Below are 21102 nucleotides of genomic sequence, written 5' to 3' on the forward strand. Positions count from 1 at the left end.
AGGCGCATATAAAGCCTAGCAGGGAGTGCAGAGTGCAGGCCTGTAATCACAACACTCAGATAATAGAGAACCTGTCTCAAAGAACACACACACACACACACACACACACACACACACTAAGCAAGGATACTGAAAAGCAGCAGTTCATAGAAGCTGCCCTGAGCATCTATAGAGGAGTCACTGATGCCTTAATCCATCTTCCCATCAGCTGGACTGGCAAGGGCAGCACTAGCACTTTTGCCTAATTTCTCCCACTCTAAAGCCAGAGTGTCCCCTGCCCCCCCCCCCGGCCCAGCACCGAGCCCTGTGGATCACACACTATCTGAACTCTTTTGTGTCCCTTCAACATCCATTCCAGGTCCATCCTCGGTAGAAGTAGAAGCAGAAGGATTATTCTTGGCTACGTTGTAAATTCAAGGTCAGCCTGAGATACGTGAAAAACAGCCGGAAATGGGGGCGGGGGGGGGGGGAGCGCATAGAGGAGGTGGTGGGAGGGAATGGGAGGAAAGGAGGGAGAAGAAACTGCAGTCAGGATGTAAAATAAATTAATGAATTAAATTTTTTTCAACTTTATTTTATGTGCATTGGTGTGAAGGTGTGAGATTCCCTGGAACTGGAATTACAGACAGGTGTGAGCTGCCATGTGGGTGCTGGGAATTGAACCCAGGTCCTCTGGAAGTCAGTGCTCTTAACCACTGAGCCATCTCTCCAGCCCCTGAATTAATTTTTTTAAAAAAGAAAAAAGATAATTAAAATAAAATTTGTAATCGACAAATCCCAGTCTCCAGAAATTACCGAAGAGACCGTAGAGACAAAGCCGTAGGGGAAAGAGAAGCACGTAGAAACCCAGGCTTGAGTAGCTAGGTTTGATGGGAAATGGTTGTAATCCCAGTACACTTGACCTCCTCAAGATTCAGGAGTTCAAGGCTATCCTCAGCAATATAAGTTGAAGGCCAGCCTGGGCTACTCATATTCTAGCTCAAAATAAAACAACATCAAATGAAAAAAAAAACAAACAAAAAAAATGTTAATGTAGGCTTAAACCCAAGAATGGTAATACACATTTACAATCCCAGAACTCAAGAGGCTAAGGCAAGAGGACAATGTGTTTGATACGATCCTGAATTATACAGTGAGTTCCAGGACATTCTGGACTGCAACTAAGAGATCCTGGCTCAAACAAGCAGACAAACAAAACAACAACAAGAATAAACTGGGACTGGAAAGATGTCTCGATCTGCAGTTAAGAGCACTGGCTACGCTTCCAGACGATCTAGGTTCAGTTCTGGCACTGACATGGCAGCTCATAACCATCTACAACTCCAGTTCCAGAGAATCTGACACCCTCTTCTGGTGTCCGTGGGAACTGTACACACGTGGTGCCCAAACACCCACACACATAAAATAATCATAATCATCATAAAGCTTAGAAAAAGAAATCTAGACTTAAGGGTTGAGGATTCAGCTCCATGGTGGAGTATTTGTCTATTATGTGTGAGGGATTGATCTAAAGAACCTGAAAAAAATTAAGAATTTAAATCTAAGCTCGATTACATTGAAGGACTAAAATTAGATAACCCTGGAGTGATTGACTGCCAACACCCTTCAGGCCGACACAGTAATTTTGTCACGTAGCCATGTCTCCCTCTGCTGGTCAAACCTGATTTTGCACAGTAAATCCAAGTCCTGAGTGAGTCAGTTTGAATGTTCCTAAGGTACCTGCTGAATGATGAGTGTATTCTTCTTGTATAGTTTTATAGCGTAACCCGATTGTCACTGGGTCTTCACTGTAAGAAGCAGCTGACGTGGAAATCCCCTGTGTAAAAAGAACTTTCGGTATTGAGCTGAGTGTGGTGGTTCACACTCGTCATCTCAGCACTCCGGAAGCTAAAAGAGGAAGATCAAGACTTTGTGGCTAGCTTGGACTACATAATGAGCAAGCAATTTCATTCCCGAGGATGGCTCCACGAGCAGCTGACGTACCCCCTACCTTTATGGTAACTCAACCCACTGCAGAAGGGAAACACCATGGGGCTTCACAGTTGTGGTCTCAGTGGCCTTATTTTTATTTGATTTTATTATTTTAATATATTTTCTATTATTTTGCTTTCTTCCCCCTAGACATCTGTTGAGTCTGAAGCTTCTAGGCTGGCCCCTCTTTACAAGACAAGGATATTGCTGGACATAGTAGCCCACGCCTCCACTCAGGAGGCAGAGGTATCTCTGTAACTTCCAGGCTAGCCTGGTCTACATAGAGAGTTCCAGAACAGTCTAGGCTACATAGAGAATCCCTGTCTCAAAATTAATTAATTTGTTAATTAATTAAAACAAATTAAATCAGAAACCTTCTCTGACTGGTAGGAGATATTTTGTAATAGGAGCAGCAGGCTGCTTCCCGCCACCCAGCTAGCTTTATACCCGAAATAATTACACGGAAATGGTATTCTTTTAAACACTGCCTGGCCCATTATATCTAGCCTCTTCTAGGCATATTCTCACATATTAATTTAGCCCATTTCTAATTATCTGTGTAGCACCACTAGATGCACTTACCGGGAAAGATTCAGCATGTCTGACCTGGCGGCTTGCCTCATTGCATCTGCCCGGGAGAGGGGAGCATGGCCTCTGAGCTCACTTCCTCTTCCTCCCAGCATTCTGTTCTGTTTACTCCTCCCACCTATGTTCTAACCAATAAAATGGGCCAAGGCAGTTTCTTTATTTTTTTAACCAATGACCTTCTTCCATCAGAGACAGAAGGACGAAATTTACATAAAATAAAGCATGGGACTAGTGTTCCAGTTTCTGTGTGGGGATGTGAGTTTGAAGTCAAGCTTGGTGGCACATGTATAGAATCCTAGCCCTTCAGGGGGCCAAGGCAAAAGGATCACAAACTCAACACCTGCCTGAGCAACTTAGAAAAATTGTGTCTCAAAATAGAACAAGGGCACTGGCTAGATGGGAAGCCCGTGGGTAAGAGTGCTTGCCACACAAATGTGATGGCCTGAGTTACCTGTGCATGTTCCCCTCTCTCTCTCTCTCTCTCTCTCTCTGTAAGTAAGTAATTTAGAGGGACTTGCATCTCGGAAGCAATGTTTTTTTTTTCACCCTCTGCTCCCATACAGAAGGACCTGGGCCAGTGGTGACAACATGGAGGGAGCAGAGTACACTTGTATTTTACCCAGCACTGTAGTGGCAGATGAGTTAGCCAAAACAGAGATGGATGTGCAAAAGCCAAGCCAAGCACAAGGAAATAGTTCAAGAATCAAACAGTAGCTGGGCGGTGGTGGTGCACACCTTTAATCCCAGCACTCGGGAGGCAGAGGTAGGTGGATCTCTGTGAATTTGAGGCCAGCCTGGTCTACAAGAGCTAGTTCCAGGATAGGCTCAAAGCTACAGAGAAACCCTGTCTCAAAAAAAAAAAAAAAAAAGAATCAAACAGTATCCAGAAGCCAGGTTGTCGGAGCCAAGGAAAGTAAAGTTTGCACAGCCAAAGCTTCACCAGCAATTGGCCCAAAGGCCAGTTCATCAAGGGAGCTGGACAAGCAGAGTGAGGAGCAAGGCCAGAGAACTCCAGAAGCAGGCAAGCTACCAGCTGCTGGCCTGGCTGACAACCAAATTCTAGGAATTTGGGAATAGCAATGACACAAGGAGCCAGGTTCTGCTGTTTGTTTTGGGATGGGGGAGTCTCTTGATGCCCTGGTTGACCTTGAACTCGCTGTGTCTCTGAAGACAACTTTAAACTCTTGATCTTCTCCCTTCCATTTTCTGAGTGTAGATGACACTATGCCTAGCTTTATCTCCATTTTCATAAACTTTATTTTAAAAGCTTGTGAATAATATCAACATCACATGTCAAATCCATTTTCTAAATAATTATTCTTTTTTATTTATTTATATATATTTATTATGTATACAATATTCTGTCTGTGTGTATGTCTGCAGGCCAGAAGAGGGCACCAGACCTCATTACAGATGGTTGTGAGCCACCATGTGGTTGCTGGGAATTGAACTCAGAACCTTTGGAAGAGCAGGCAATGCTCTTAACCACTGAGCCATCTCTCCAGCCCTAAATAATTATTCTTATTTTATGTACTTGAGCGCTCACCTGCACTATTTCGTGGGGGGGGGGAGGTGTTAGCCTGCACACATACATGTGCACCACATGCATTCCTGGCACCGGTGGAAGTGAGGAGAGGACACCAGAGTCAGGCATGGTTGTGAGCCAAAATGCAGAACCGTCTGGAAACCAAACCCAGGCCTTCTGCAAGAGCAGCCGGTACCCTTGACTGCCAAGCCATCTCTCTAGGCCCTGAGTCCCCTTTTAAGCACACGGGGAAGCTCAAGCTGAAGCAGGGTGACTGTTGAGTGGAGGTCAGAACTGGGACTGTGTGGTCTAGGAAGATAACTAGTAGCGTGTGTTGTGCAGGCACGAGGTACGGAATTATGATCTCTGATAATCCCTGCCCTGAGGAAGTAAAGACAGGCCGGTCCTCAGTGCCCACTGACCGGACAGTCTACCCAGTTACCCTTCCACATGAGTGGAGGAACATTGCCCTCCCCATCTCCCACCCCAAATAATGAAGTTCAGGGACTTCCAAAGAGATGGCTCAGTGGCCAAGAACATTTGTTGCTTTTACAGAGGATACTGGTTCCGTTCCCAGGACACACACATCAGCTCACAACTACAACTCTAGTTCCAGGGGATCCAGCATCCATTTCTGACCTTTGTGGGCACCAGGAATACACAGGAGATGCAAACATACATATATATACAGGCAAAACACATAGAATAACATTTAAAAAAACAAATGAACAACAGGACTTCTCTGTGGACCAGGCTGGCCTTGAACTCAGACATCTACTTATTTCTGCCTCCTGAATGCTGGGATTAAAGGCATACGTCACCACAACTAGCTAATTTTTTTTAATGATGTCAATCCCTGGCCTGAAGAGGCACCCACATGGACATGTACCTGTATGTACATGTTCACACACCCACACAAACACACATACACATATACCCCACACAGGAACTGGAATGCTAGGCCCAAGCTTTTTTATTTTTTCTAAGTTTCATCTTTCTTTCTGCTGTGGAAACAGACCACAATAGGACCTCAAGGCAGGAGCTTGAAGGAGTCAACACGGCGGAACACTCTTTACTGGCTGGCTTCTAGGCTCACATTCAGCTGTCTTTCTCACACACACACCCCTGGACTACCTGCCCAGGGGTGAACCTCCCACGGTGGGGCTGGGCTCTCCTCCATCAGTTAGCAATTAAGAATATGCTCCCACAGGCCAACCTGAGGCAGTTCCTCATCTGAGCCTCCCTCTTCCCTGGTTTCTCTAGTTTGGATTGACAAAAATTAACCAGCACACAATATGGTGGCGTCAGTTCTGTTACAGGCTATGGCTCCCTTTAGGAAAGTGGTCCAAGCCGGGCGGTGGTGGTGCACACCTTTAATCCCAGCACTCGGGAGGCAGAGGCAGGCGGATCTCTGTGAGTTCGAGACCAGCCTGGTCTACAAGAGCTAGTTCCAGGACAGGCTCCAAAACCACAGAGAAACCCTGTCTCGAAAAACAAACAAAAAAAAAAAAAAAGGAAAGTGGTCCAGATTCTAGAATAGGGCTGGGGCTCGGAGGGAGCTAGGAAAGTGTGATGGCACTGCTATCAGAAGTACAGACTGGATCCGAGTGGTGGAGGACAGACTGGGAGGTCAGAAGACGGACAGGCCTTCATGGGATACGGAAGGTCATGGAGAAGAGGTTGGAGTCCGAGCCCAGTGCAGGCACGATGGGTGGCATCAGTTAACTGCTTCCGGTGCAATGTTAAAAAGAAGGCCAGGCAGGAGTAAACCAGGCTAGGGAGTAAGCTCCAGGAGGCCTGGTGACACCCTGAGGAGTGGGACACGGTGACAGGTCCCCATCTGCAAGCAAAATGGCAGGAGCAGTGAGAAACTAAGAAGGCGGTAGCAGAGAGAACACGCGTGGGTGGGTTGTACAGCCTCAGCAGACTCTCTCGGGGGAGGGGGTTGCATGAGGGAGGAGGGGCTCCCAGACCTGAGGACTGGAGAAAGCATTAGCAACCTGACAGAACCCTGTTAACAAAGGAAGGACTACATCTCCCAGCATGCTCGGGTTCGGTGGGGTGACGGCGGGCGGTGGCTGCTCCGCATCCGACTGGTGGGCGCGGGACCTGGGTGGGCACCCGAGCCTGTCATCCCTGCGGGGTCGGCGGGGTGCGGGCGGCGATGCACCGCTGTCCCTCTCTCAAGGGCCGCGCCGGGCTCTTGTTCCCCGCCCCGAGGCCCCTCCCCTTGCCCCACCCCAGCCGGGAGACCTAACCCGGGCCGCAGCGCAGCGGCCGCAGCAACATCACTCTCGCCGCCGCTGCTCCGCCCCATCCCCTTCTGTTTTTCTCTCATTCTCCGGTGGCGGCGGCGGGGAAGGTGGAGGAGAGGCAGAAGGAGCCAGCTGTGTCTGCAATGAATGATCCCCCAGCTGAAGGGGAGGACTCCAGGTGAGCCTCTGCCCTCGGGAGGACCGGGATTGCCCGGCCGCCCAAGCCCCGCATCCCCCGCCATGGATCCCTAGGGGAACGGAAAAAGGAGGAAAAGATAGCTCTGCCGCCCACCCCCATCTCATTTTCCTCTTCCTTTATCTCATTGTTGCCGAAGCTGTTTACCGTAGCGCTCCCTCTTGTCCCAGCATGGGGCGGGTTCCAGGCACTGCCCTTAGGCAGGAGCTGCTTGCGCGGTTGCCTGGGGATTCTGCCTAATTCTACCTCTCCAGTCTGTGCACAGAAAACCGTGGAGAGCTGTGGAGGCCTGAACTGCAGCAGCCTCGGGGCCAACTCCCTGCATCCCCACCCTGGGAGGCTGCATGCGGATTGAAGAGCGGTGTCTGGGGGCTGGGCCAGCCCGGCTGATCCCGACCTAGGAATAGGACAGGAGGACCTCCCAGGCTGCCGAGTGGCCTATCTGGAAGGACAGAGTCACAAGATGGCCAGTAAGACCAAGGCCAGCGAGGCCCTGAAGGTGGTGGCCCGGTGCCGCCCCCTCAGTAGAAAGGAGGAGGCTGCTGGTCATGAGCAGATTCTGACCATGGACGTGAAATTGGGCCAGGTGACTCTGCGAAACCCCCGCGCGGCACCCGGGGAACTGCCCAAGACCTTCACTTTTGATGCCGTGTATGATGCTAGCTCCAAGCAGGCGGATCTGTATGATGAAACGGTGAGGCCCCTGATAGACTCAGTGCTTCAGGGTTTCAATGGCACCGTGTTTGCCTATGGCCAGACCGGCACTGGCAAGACCTACACTATGCAGGGGACCTGGGTGGAGCCAGAGCTTCGCGGGGTTATCCCCAACGCCTTTGAGCACATCTTCACCCACATCTCCCGCTCCCAGAACCAGCAGTACCTGGTTCGTGCCTCCTACTTGGAGATCTACCAAGAGGAGATTCGAGACCTGCTATCCAAGGAGCCAGGCAAGAGGCTAGAGTTGAAGGAGAATCCTGAAACAGGGGTCTATATCAAGGATCTCTCCTCATTTGTCACCAAGAATGTCAAGGAGATTGAGCATGTGATGAACCTGGGGAACCAGACCCGGGCAGTGGGCAGCACCCACATGAATGAGGTCAGCTCCCGGTCCCATGCCATCTTTGTCATCACAGTGGAGTGCAGTGAGCGTGGCTCGGATGGCCAGGACCATATCCGAGTAGGCAAGCTCAACCTGGTAGACCTGGCTGGTAGTGAGAGGCAGAACAAGGCAGGTCCCAACACAACTGGAGGACCAGCCGCACAACCCACATCTGGTGGTGGCAGCGGAGGTGGCAGTGGTGGCAGCAGTGGGGAGAGGCCTAAGGAAGCCTCTAAAATCAATCTCTCCCTGTCTGCACTGGGCAATGTGATTGCTGCTCTAGCCGGCAACAAGAGCACCCACATCCCCTACCGGGACTCCAAACTGACCCGGCTGCTCCAGGACTCACTGGGGGGCAATGCCAAGACCATCATGGTGGCCACACTGGGTCCAGCTTCTCACAGCTACGACGAGAGCCTCTCCACCCTACGCTTTGCCAACCGAGCCAAGAACATCAAGAACAAACCCCGGGTGAATGAGGACCCCAAGGACACACTGCTGAGGGAATTCCAGGAAGAGATCGCCCGCTTGAAAGCCCAGCTGGAGAAGAAGGGCATGCTGGGCAAGCGGCCTCGGAGAAAGAGCAGCCGCAGAAAGAAGGCTGTCTCGGCCCCGGCTGGTTTCCCAGAGGGGCAGGTGATCGAGGCCTGGGTGGCCGAAGAAGAAGATGACAACAATAACAATCACTGCCCACCCCAGCCCCTTCTGGAGTCAGCTTTGGAAAAAAACATGGAGAATTACCTGCAGGAACAGAAGGAGCGGCTGGAGGAGGAGAAGGCCGCCATCCAGGATGACCGCAGCCTAGTGAGCGAGGAGAAACAGAAGCTTCTAGAAGAGAAGGAGAAGATGCTGGAGGATCTGCGGAAGGAGCAGCAGGCCACAGAGCTGCTCGCGGCTAAGTACAAGGTAAGGGCCCCAGAGGATGAGAGAGGTCCTCAACAGGGGATCAGTAGATTTCCCTTTGAGGGTCTGTGAGTTGGCCTGCGGCGGAGTATGCCACCTTAGGACTACATACTGACCACTGTCCAAGAATGGCTAAGCAGAGTACTGTGATACCAGGTAACCAGGTACGCTTACATGCATGTACACACACAAAGCAGAATGGTCAGGTTCTTGAACTGGTGAACTTGAGATGGGCTGACTTGCTGCTGTCCATGTCTGCAGTGACCCCAGGATTGGTCAGGTCTATAAGAAACCCATGTGGGATTCTCCTCTTGTGAGTGTGGCTTCTCATTCCTACATGGCCTCCTCTCCCAATACCTTTTCCCCCTCTGAGGTGTCTTCAGATCTCATATTATGTTAATAGTATCTGATGTTTGGACAGCACTTCAGGGTTTACAAAATACCCCACATTTGTCTCACCTTGTCTTATCCTCACAGGAGCCATTCAGCACAGTGGCTTTTAAATCCCTACCTTACTGATGAGGGATTAAGGCTCAGAAAGTGGCAGGACCAAGGTTCCAGAGCTGAGCTGGTACTTGTAAACACTAGGCCTTTAGTCTTCAGTAGCAAGGTCAGACCATGAGACAGAGAATTCTGATTCCTATGGAAATGACCCACTGGATGACACAGTGCCAGGCCTGCTCCTTGGTGTCCCTAAGAAGGAGATTCAGAGTGTCATGTAGGAAGGAGGATGGAGAGAGAACTGGGCTCTATCCCAGAGACCTAGAGTTCAATGAGTAACTGGCTGTTTTTTCCTTTTTCCCTTTGCCTCCATTTCCGTTTTTATAAAGTAGGATGTTAGCTTGGGGGATCACTGAGCCTCTACCAATCTGATAACTCTATGGCCCGCATTAATCTGAGAAAAAAGAACAAAACAATTGACCTACACAATGAGGCCTTATGTCAGTTATGCCCAGTTTCCCATTGTCCTGAGAGATGTCAGGACTTCAGCATCCTTCCTGAGTTGTCCACATCCCTGACAACCTCGGACCCTACACGGAGCTAAGTTACTGAGGCAATCATAGACGTGTTAAATTTCTTCCTGCTCTTTTTTCTTTCTTCTTTGTAAATAGAATGTCGTGTAGTCTAGTTTGGCCTAGAACTCTGTATGTAGCTGAGGATGACCTTGGACTAATTATCTTCCTGCCTCCATCTCCTGATTGCTAGAATTACAAGCAAGAACCGTCACCATGCCTGGCTTTATGCACAGCTGGCGATCAACCCCAGAGTTTTGTGCATGCTAGATAAATACCACCAACTAAGCTACATCCCCAGCTGCCTGTTAAATCTCAGTGCTGCGGATGTCACAACCCAGTGTTCCAGGCATTTCCGGATCCCTGGAGCCTTCGACACTGGGGTTGAAGGAAAAATATGGAGAGTCATGAGTTTGCTTAGAAGATCAAACACTGCCATTTCTTATTTCTTCTTAGGAATGTGGGCTAGGAATGGGGAGGCCCAGCCCACAGCCACTGGAAGTGTGACAACTGAGCCGTGTGTATTGTCTCTGTACTGGGATATGCTGCTGCAGCCGGGGCTGTGGCCTGGCATGTTTAATATTTAATTCCCTCATGGAGAAGCACAACCAGGGTTACTGAGATGTTTCCTCAAGGGAAGGATCAGGGTCTGGTACCTGGAAGATGCAGGATGTTAAAGGCAAAGCTGCCAGTCCAGTCCTATGTAGCAGCAGAGGCAGGGTGGTGTTATTGACTGGGAAATCCTATCTGACTCATCAGTCACTGATTTCTCTTCCAAGATATCACTTACGCTGTTAAGCCGGGAGGCAGTGTAGGTAACAGAGGCTAATAAAGGAATAAAGTGCAGATGGGTATTTCAAACGTTCTTGTTGGGAACTGGCTGGTATCTTTCCGTAAGATTTTTTACCCCTAAGGCAATGTAAGAACACAGGTAATAGGACAGTCAGGAAATCAGGGTGGAGTTGTGCATACATGCATCTGGAGTCCCAGTGGCTTGGAAGACAGAGGCAGAATAGTTCAAGCTCAGGAGTCGAGGCTTGGTAGTAATGCATAGCCCGTTTTCCAACCTGGGCAACATGTGGAGACCCCGTTTCAAAATAAGTAATCACACAAGCAGATCTGTCAATCGATTGGTCAATAAAAAGACTGAGGTCAGTGGTGGTGTCTGTCTTTAATCTCAGTCTTTAATCCCAGCATTCAGGAGGCGGTGACAGGTGGATCTCTGTGAGTTCAAGGACAGCCTGGTATATACGAGCTAGTTCCAGGACAGGCTGCAAAACTATAGAGAAATCCTGTCTCAAAAGACCAAAAAGAAAGAAAGAAAGAAAGAAAGAAAGAAAGAAAGAAAGAAAGACTGGGGTGACCAGAACTGGAATTCCTACACTAGGTGTATAGCCCATGCAACATTATAATCTTACTGTTGGCAGGGGCCCTGGAGTACTGGTATAGGATTGGTTCAGGGTCACACAGTGGCCTGAGCAGAGCCCAGCCTGTTCATGGGCATCCTAGCTTCTTCCCGTTGTTGTGTGCATTCCTGGCAAAGTAGTTTGGTTTTTCTCTTTCTTTTTTTTTTTTTTTTTTTTTTTTTTTTGAGACAGGGTTTCTCTGTGTAGCTTTGGAGCCTGTCCTGGAACTAGCTCTTGTAGACCAGGTTGGCCTCGAACTCACAGAGATCCACCTGCCTCTGCCTCCTGAATGCTGGGATTAAAGGCATGCGCCACCACCGCTCAGCTCTTTTATTTTCTTATTAGTATATGTTCATCATTATATACAATTTTTCATTATGACAGTTTTATACATGTATATAATGTATTTTGATTATATATACCCTCTCTTGTCCCCCTCCTACTTCCACTGGTCCCCTTACTCTTTCCTACCAACACCTCTTTCCCTGTGTGTGTGTGTCTGTCTGCACGTGTCTGTCCCAGTGAGCTTCATTTAAGTTGCTTATAAGAGCATGGGCACCTTACTGGTATCCTGTGTGTGTGTGGGTGGGGGGAGTGTCTTCCTCCTCCAGCAACCATTAACTACATGAAAGTAATTCTTCTTCTTCTTCTTCTTCTTCTTCTTCTTCTTCTTCTTCTTCTTCTTCTTCTTCTTTTTTGAGATAGGGTTTCTCTGTGCAGCTTTGGAGCCTGTCCTGGAACTAGACCAGGCTGGCCTTGAACTCAGAGATCCACCTGCCTCTACCTCCCAAGTGCTGGGATTAAAGGCATGTGCCACCACGGCCCGGCCAAAACTAATTTCTTTAAAGGTGTATTTATTTTACGGGTACATGTATGCCTGGGTGACTTGCCCCGTGTGTTCAGGAACCTGCAGAGATCAGTCTAAAGGGGGCATTGGATGACCTTGAACTTGTGTTCTAGGAAGTCGTGAGGCAGCAGGTGGTTACTGAGAATGAATGGTGAGCACTTTTTTTTTTTTTTTTTTTTTTTTTGGTTTTTCGAGACAGGGTTTCTCTGTGGTTTTCGAACTCACAGAGATCCGCCTGCCTCTGCCTCCCGAGTGCTGGGATTAAAGGCGTGCGCCACCACCGCCCGGCTAATGGTGAGCACTTTTAACTGCTAAACCATCACTCCCAGCTCAAGCCATTTGTTTTTATGTAACACTGTAACGTCTTAATCTTACTCCTTCAAAACTCCCTTGTCGGGGACACTGTTCCATTCGGCGGCTGTGAAAACCGAGGCTGGTCTATGGATCTGGTTAAATGGCAGAGCCAGTGCCAGACTTCAGGTCTTCTGATATCTCCCCTGCCCTGTGTTCTTTTCATGCCACTCAGGGCAAAGGCTTTTGCCTCTCTGAACTTTGGGTCCCAGTCAGCTAAAGAGAAACAGAAGCTTGACATAGATAGATCCCAGGAGAGTGGGTGAGGTGGCTGTTGGGTACTGGTTATCAGATATAAACTGAGCAGCCTGGGGAATTCTAGGAGAGGAATGACTCCTTATCCTGCGATTTCTGAAATTCCTAGCCCAGGTTGATCATCGGGACCAAGGCCAGGGTGGAACCCAGGCAGAGGGCCCAGCCCTCCTATCCTGCCTGTCCTCAGGGTACAGCAGGGTTGGGTTCTGAGGTGGCGGAAACATTTTGACAGCTCCTCAGGGAGCCACAGGGTGGCTGTAAGATCCTGTCCCACCTCTTTCCCAGGGTTGCGGCTGGAGATGAAATGAGATCATTATTAGGGGATTTGAAATAGGTTGAAAACATTGAAATGAATGGAGGGCATTAGCGACCACCGGGTGCCTTGTGTCTGCCAAGCAGGGGTCCAAGACTGACATCTTTGTTGTTAGTTTAACTCTTTCCTTACCCGGCTTTTCTCGGCTTTTCTCAGTGCGTTATCACAGCTCTGCGGAGCCAGGCAGGAAAGGTCGTGGAGACCTCAGGAGCCTGGGAGCGTTCCCTTCTCCATTTGCAGTGAACTCTTACCCACTTTCTGGTTAGCCATCAACTGCACTTCTCTCTCTGCCCCCTGCCATTCCTTCCTCCAGTTCCTACCACCACCACCACCACCCCAGGCTGGCTGAGTGCAGCTGAGTCGACCCAGTGCCCTCATTCAGGGTCTGACTCATCTTCCAGTCTGTCTTGCCTGCTTTCCCTGCCTGCCACCCTCAAGGCTCCTGATTCTCTTTGTTCTCTGGATGTGCACCAAGTGCCATGCCTGTCTCCTCTAAATCTCTCTCTTTAAAAAAAAAAAATTTCTCCTTTGACTCTTACCATATTTGCTTTGAGTCTCAGAACGTGAAGGGTTCAGATGTGTGAGTTTGTGATTGTGACTGGTGCTCTGTGTACATTAATCATTAGCAAGCCACACACTTAGGTCATATCTCCCAGGGTCTGAGGGACTTGATAGCAGTCTCAAGTAGGAGGAAGAAGGTAACATTAACATTGCAGACTCACAGTGCTCTCGGAAACTGCCCACACGCGCTGGTGACCGGGTGTAGAGGAGACCATCTCTAGTCAAATTTAACTGTGCAAGAAAAATTGCAAGTGATTGTTTTATTTTAAAGCTAATTTCTCCTGAGAGACTGATATCGATTTCACAAACTTTGAAAGGAAGCTGTTCTAGGTAAGTGGGACACAAACCCCAGGCTGGACCATTCCAGAGAAGCATCTGTAACATTGCGGTGATTCTGCAAGAAGCAAGCAGATCAACAGAGTGAGGGGCAGGGACTCTGGCTGGAGCCCAATTCCCTCTCTCCCTCTCTCTCTGCGGTGGTGGGTTTAGAAAAGAAACCCTCAGAAACAGCCACCCAAGCCAGAGGGATGAGATCACCGCAGGGAGGACAAATCGAACTGAATATTCATTGTCCCCTTTGTGGGTTCCTCTTCTGCCTCCTATGTTGGAGAATAAGCGTTATCCTCAGATCCGGTTAGCGGATAGGAAGCTTCAACCCAAGCATTAACAATCTCAGCCATAATAATGAGGTTTATTAAGAACTGCTTTATGCTAACTATATGCAAATATGCAAATTAGGTCATTTGTTCTACCCAAGCACCTTCCAGGAAATGTATTTGTTATTGCTCCCATTTTATTTTACTTCTTTATGGATGGAGTCCAGGGCTTTGTCCATACTAAATAAGCGTTAAACTGTTGAGCTACATCCTAACCCTATCTTATTTTTAGTTAGATTTTTTTTCCTGTGCTGTAAATTAAACACCTTCCTCATTTATGTAAGGCAAGTAATCTGCCACTGAGCAATATCCCCCACATAATACAAATAACTTTTTAAAATGATTCATATTATCTTGTTTGTTTTTGAGAGGTTTTGCTAAGTGTTGATGGCTGATCTGGAACTTGATAAGTAGAGCAGGTTGGCCTTGACCTCAAAGAGATCAACCTGCCTCTGCCTCTCAAGTACTGTGCACCTCCACACCCAACAAAACCATTATTTTTTTTTAATTTAATTTTATTATCTTGTGTGTATATGGCTGTTCACCACATGCCTTCAGTGCCCTGGAGGCCAGGAGAAGGTGTTGAATCCTTCAGAACTGGAGCTGTGGATGGTTGTGAGTCACCATATGGGTTCTGGGACTCAAATCTGGGTCCTCTGCAAGAACAAGTGCTTTTCACGGCTAAACCATCTCTCCAGCCCCCCAAACCATTATTATTAATGCAAGGTCTCATTATGTCGCTCAGGCTAGCCTCCAACTCCCAAATGTCTTGTTTCAATATCCTGAATTCTGGAACTGTAAGCATCAATCACACTATGACTGGTTTCAAGAACTGCTTGACAGAATCTACTTGATTCTACTTTAGTGTGTGGTCAGGTGACAGTGGCGCACACCTCTAGTCCTAGCACTTGGGAGGCAGAGGCCAAAAAAAACTCTGTGAGTTCAAGGCCAGCCTGGTCTACAGATTGAGTTCTAGGACAGCCAAGGCTACACAGAGGAACCCTGTCTCAAACAAAACAAAAGAATGCGTGTGGGTTTTAAATATAGCTTAATTGATAGAGTAGTTACTTAGCATGTCTGAAACCGTGAATTCAGCCCACTGGACTTACCAGGCTTGTTGGCACAAGCCTGTAATCCGAGCACTCAACGCACGGAAACAGGGGGATCAAGAGTTCAAGGTCACCCTTGGCTGCACAGCAAATAGGAAGCCTGTCTGTGCTATGTGAGCCCACCTTATTGGGTGGCCTTAGTGGTGGTGGTTTTGTGGGTACTTATCCCCAGAGGAAGAGACCTGCTCAGTCATCCTCATCAACTTAGATCATGAAACCCAGTATGGACAAGTTCAACAGAGCCACCATATACGGGCTGCCCATGCGTGTTTCAGCATTGCCAGGGCATAAGTCTCATTTTCAATTTATCCCCAGACTCATTGATTTGAATGTATTATTATGTGTTAATAGGCTCTATCTGGAAATGGAGCTCAATAGTAGAATACTTACTGAATTTATCAGCAACCAAATAGGGCTGGACACCACCCCAGAAACTTCTATAATAGCCTAGAGAGTGTCTTCTTTCCCAAAGCTGATCTGATTTCAAACACGTGTTCTCAAGGACATCGGGCCCGTGCAGCCACTAGGGAATGTACAGGCTTAGTCATCAGAGCCCTGCGTGCACCCTGACCCCATCCCGATTGAGCCTTCCACTCTCGACCTTGGGAAAAGCTTGACGGTAACACACGGACCATTTTCCAGGCTGGAGCTAACATGTAGGTTGATGTCTATGGCCTCTCCTTGTTGGTAGGAGGGTACCAGTATTCCTGGGTTTCTTCTGATCACTGGTGAGTGTGGTCAGTTCACAGAAGTGTTCTGTGCCCAGAGGAGTTTTGTTGTTGTTGTTTGAGACAGGTTGTCTCTGTAGACCAGACTGTCCTTGAACTCACAGAAATCCACCTGCCTCTGCCTCCCAGTGCTGAGGTTAAAGGTGTGTGCCACCACCCCCCGGCTTGCCCAGAATGTTTTGTAATGTAAAAGTCTGACCAGTGTAGAGCCAGTGAGAAGGTGTGGTGGCACCAGCACTTGGGAGGTAGAGGCAGGATACTGATCATGACCCTTTCTCAGAATCCGAGGCGTGTGGTTCAGTGGCAGAGCTTTGTCTGGCTAATCCGAGGCCCTGAGTCTGATCTAAAGATCTGGAAAAGAGAATTCTTTGGTTTTTTTTTGTTTGTTTGTTTGTTTGTTTTGGTTTTTCGAGACAGGGTTTCTCTGTAGCTTTGGTGCCTGTCCAGGAACTAGCTCTTGTAGACCAGGCTGGCCTCGAACTCACAGAGATCTGCCTGCCTCTGCCTCCCGAGTGCTGGGATTAAAGGCATGCGCCGCCACCACCCGGCTAATACTTTGTTTTTTGATACAGGGTCGTATATAGCACAGACTCTCAAGGAGCTTGCTACATAGCCAAGGATGACTGTGATTTTCTAATCCTCCTGCTTCTACTTCCTCAGTGCTGGGCTCTCAGGCTTGCACGTCAAACCCAGTTTACCTAGTGCCGGGGATTGAACCCAGGGCTTTATGTATGCCGTGTAAGCACATTCAACTACGTCCATAGTCCCCATTTAGTTTGGTTTTTTGAGACAGGGTCTCCTGTAGCCTAGGCTGGCCTTCCTCACTTGGTTTTCTTGACTTCACATCCCAGTGGTGGGTTTACAGGTATGTATCACCATGGCTGACAATACATTTTAAACATGATTATATATAATAATTCATTTCCATTTGCCATTTGGGCTTCAGGTTCTCATGCCGCTCAGGAGGCCATTTGGTTAGTGTGGGTTTCTCATCTCTGTACTGGCTGGAGGAGTGTGTGTTAGCATCGCTGCCTTTGGTCCTCCCGGCCCCCAGAGACATGGAACTAGATGGAGTGGCTGTGAAAATGTTCTCATTGTGTCCTGAGGACCCAGTGCAAAGGCCTAGAATTCAGATCAAGAAGAGACTTTGGCCTTCACTCTGCCCTGCCAGTCATTGTGCCTGGCCTGGGGGCCTGGCACTTCTGTAGCTGCAGAACCCCGTAGTACGTCTGAGTGGCTAGGAGAATGACCCGCCTCTCTCTCCCTAGGAACTGCTGTGTGGGTGTAGAAGGTCCATCTCCATGCTTAGAGCTTGCGCACCAGGATCCAGAAGTTTTGCTTATTTGTGGTTTTTTTTGTTTGGTTGGTTGTTTTGTTTATTTGTTTTTGAGACAGGGTTTCTCTGTGGGGCCCTGGCTGTCCTAAAACTCTCTGTACACCAGGCTGGCCTCGACCTCGACCTCAGAGGTTCTGCCCACTCCTGTCTGGGATTAGAGGCGTGTGCCACCACGTCCCACTATTATCATCCACCTTCTGATGCTGGAAAATGAAGCCAAGTCCTCAATCATGCTGAGCTGTGCTCTTTCTCAAAGCATCTGGGATTTTTATTTTATTTTATTTTATTATTTTCAATATTTATTTTTATTTCATGTGCATTGGTGTTTTGCCTGCATGTGTGTTAAGGGTATCAGATTCCTGGAACTGGAATTACATATAGTTGTGAGCTGCCATGTGGTTACTGGGAATTGAACCTGGGTCCTCTGGAAGAGCAGTCAGTGCTCTTAACCACTGAGCCATCTCTCCAGCCCCAGCTCCTGGAGTTTTTAATATCCTAATATTCTCAGAAAGTCATTAACTGCCAGACAGAATAAAGTTACTGTCCAGTTATCTTTTTCCTCCAGATTTCATTCATTTGCTTGTTTGTTTTGATCTTTTTTTTTTTTTTTTTTTTTTTTGGTTTTTCGAGACAGGGTTTCTCTGTGGCTTTGGAGCCTGTCCTGGAACTAGCTCTGTATCCCAGGCTGGTCTTGAATTCTGTCTGTAACTGAGGAAGACCTTGAACTTCCGGGCCTCCTGCCCTCGCGTCTAAAGTGCTAGGATTATATTAAGTGCACCACTATGCCTGGCTTGCTTCTGGCTTTGTTTGTTGTTGTTTGTTGTTTGAGATAGGGTCTCACCTTTCCTAACCAGATACCCTGGAACTCATTGTGCAGTTGAGGCTAGCCTTGAACTCCTGATCCTCCTGCCTCCATCTTCAGAATACTGGCTCCTACATATTCCAAAGAAAAAACTACCCTGGCTTGAGCTGTTTCTATTGTACTGGGTAATTGTCATGCAGGCTTTTTCCTTCCTTCCTTCTTTCTCCTTTTCTCTCTCTCTCTCTCTCTCTCTCCCCCCTTTCTTCTTCCTTCCTTTTTTTTAAAGAGTTACATATTTATTTTATGTGAATTGGTGTTTGCCTGAACGCATGTCTGTATGAGGGTGTCAGATCCCCTGGAATTGAAGCTACACATGGCGTGAACTGTCATATGAGTGCTGGGAATTGAACCCTTGGTCCTCTGGAAGAGCACCCAGGGCTCTTAATCGGTAAACCATCTCTCTAGCCCCCTTTTTATTTATTTATTTTTATTATTATTTTGTTATTGTTGTTTTTTTGAGACAGGATTTTTCTATGCAGCCTTAGTTGTCTTGGAACTCGCTCTGTAGACCATGCTGACTGACAGAGATCCACCTGCCTCTGCCTCCTGAGTGCTGGGATTAAAGGCGTTCGCCACCGCCCCCTGGCTCTTGTTCTTTCTTTGCTTTATTAGGCTCGTGGGAAGATGCCAATGGCAATAGTACCAATAATGCAGCTCCCTTTTTTTCTTGTGCGCTTAAGGCAAAGCCCTCTGATACAGTCTTATGTGCATGGTGTCGTTTCCGCTCACAGTAGCACCATGAAGCAGCGCCGTTCCAGTTTCATGTGACACGTAGGGACATGAGCAGTGTCATATGCCTTGGGCATGTAGTTCCAGAATCGTGAGGCTGTGACTAACTGGCACCATAGTACATGACCTTCCCCTCCACGCTGTGACGCACCTGATCAGATTTATGCCATGTCCCTCACTAACAGGTCCCAGAGGGAGCTCCCATCTCCTGGGATGCTTAACTAATCATCTTGGACCATATGATGCAAACCTGTGCTTGTACTCAACCGTCACCACCAATTCATACAATCAAATCATGTCCTAAAAAAACAATTTTTAGTCAATCTCATTGCCCAAGCTATCCTAAAACTTAACCTGTAGCCCAGGCTGGCCTTGACCTTGAGGTCCTCCCACCTCAACCTCCAATGCCTTGCTACTTTTTACCTTTTCTAAAAACAGCAACAACAATATTTTGTTTAGTACGTTGTTTAGGTTTTTTTTTTTTCTTTTTGGGCAGTAGTGAACCTAAGGTCTCATCCATACAAGGCAAGTGTACCACTAAGCTGCAACTGCGGCCCTTACGTTTTATTTGAATCAGGATCTTGCTATATAGTCTAGGTTAGCCTGCAACTCACTATATAGCCCAGGCTGGACCTTGTGGTCCTCTTGCCTCAGTCTTCCCCATTGAGACTTCAGGGGTGTGCCACTACACTCAGCCTGTTTGTTTATTTTTACAATAAGCACAGTATTGCTTTTGTTTGATTGGTTTTGCGCTGCTGGGCATTGAATGCAGGCCCTTGTACACTACAACGCTCTGCAGATAATCTACATCTCCGGGCCTACTGCCTTTTATTTTTATAAGGTAGAGTCTTATTGTATAGTCTAGGCTACCTTTGAACTCATGACTCTCCTGCCTCAGCCTCTCCAGGGGCTGGGACCTACTGACACATGGCTGGCTCTTTTTTTATTTATTTATTTATTTTTTTATTTTCCGGTTAAAATTTTTTTTTTTTTTACATTTATTTATTTCAATGGGGGCAGTTAATGGCACAGCAGTCATGAAAACCAGAGGATAACTTTTGGGGAGTTGGTTCTTTGTGTTTACGGGATCGAACTCGGGTTGTCAGGAATGGTGACCCGTGTCTCTGTCTATGTCTGCTGAGTCTTCTTGCCAGCCCTTGTTTATTTTTGTCTTTTTTTTTTAATTCAACAAAAACAAATCTAAACTTTTAAATAAAGACAATAAACTGTTGTCAGGGTTCTATGGTTTTCAAAAAATGGAGGAGAATTTAGACTCCACACCGAAAGAAAGGGAGCCAGAAGTGGTGCCTTTACCTGAACTGTAAACACAGTAGGATCAGGGTCAGGAGTTCAAGGACAACCTTGGGAGTTTGAGGCTAGCCTCAGCTGCGAGACCCTTTCTTAAAAAAAAAAAAATAGTGTTAACCCATCCTGATGACAAAGGCCTGAGGTCCCACTACTCCAGCTACGACTCAAGGATAATGGTGCTTACTGCTTTTGTTCAGTTCCCCCGACCCGAGTGTTGGCTTACAACCATCCGAAACTCCAGTTCTAGGGAACCCAATGTCCTCTTCTGGCCTCTTCAGGCTCTTGCATGTATGTGGTATGCATGGACTCTCACAGGCTTACATACATACACATAAATAATTAAAAAACAAAACGCTGAAACAAAGAACTATAAATTCAAAGCTGACATGGATACAGAATGAGTTCAAAGCCAACCTGGACAAACTTGTGCAACTGTCTCAGAATAAAAAATGAAAAAGGCGAGAGTGTGACAAATGAGTCACAATAATGTGATTGCCAAGGAGGAACGAAGCCCTAGGTTCAAACCCAATTCCCCCCAACACACAAAAATGTGTGTGTATCTGTGTGGGTGTGTCTGTGCCTGTGTTTGTATGTATGTGTGTGTCTGTGTGTATATGTGTCTGTGTATGTGTGTGTGTATGTGTGTATGTATGTGTCTACGTATATCTGTATCTGTGTGTATGTCTGTGTGTACCTGTGCATATATGTGTATGTGTGTATGTGTGTCTGTCTCTGTGTGTGTGTGTGTGTCTGTGTGTATGTGTGTGCTGTGTCATGGTAGGGTGATTCACTTAAAAGCAGTGATAATTTAGAGAAATCGGGGTTTGTGTAACATTCAGTGGATTTAGTTACCAATGATCCTGTGACTTGTACACATCTCTTGGTCTCCCAAGGGATGTAAAAACAATCCAATCAATAGGTGTTGGATGCCCCTTGCTGATGACCCATGGTGACAGACGGTCAGGAACTCAGGGTCAGAAGGCCTGGTGAGAAGAGGTAGGGAGGCGGGGCTGGGAGCAGTGGAGTCTCTGTCACCTGGAACGACCCACCCTCAGGGCCCTGTACTTCCTCTCTGAAAAGCATCCTTAGAT

The 21102-nt window shown here is 47.6% G+C and overlaps 1 protein-coding gene across 2 annotated transcripts in view; it reads left to right on the plus strand.

Moving 5' to 3' along the window:
* Window positions 1-6153: 6153 nt before the first annotated feature.
* Window positions 6154-21102, plus strand: part of LOC121439646 (kinesin-like protein KIF3C) — a 43877-nt gene continuing 28928 nt past the window's right edge. Inside the window, exons 1-2 of one of the 2 annotated variants that reach the window (XM_041640200.1) lie at window positions 6154-6517; window positions 6790-8540. In XM_041640200.1, coding sequence (XP_041496134.1) covers window positions 6999-8540 — 1542 coding nt within the window. In that variant the 5' untranslated portion in view covers window positions 6154-6517; window positions 6790-6998. Of the gene's footprint in view, window positions 8541-21102 lie in introns of both variants that reach the window. The other variant, XM_041640199.1, reaches the window with a different exon arrangement.

This window comes from Microtus oregoni, unplaced genomic scaffold (assembly GCF_018167655.1).
Source record: "Microtus oregoni isolate MIOR12 unplaced genomic scaffold, Mior012 000062F_ref0000492, whole genome shotgun sequence".
In the NCBI taxonomy this organism is placed as follows: Eukaryota; Metazoa; Chordata; class Mammalia; order Rodentia; family Cricetidae; genus Microtus; species Microtus oregoni.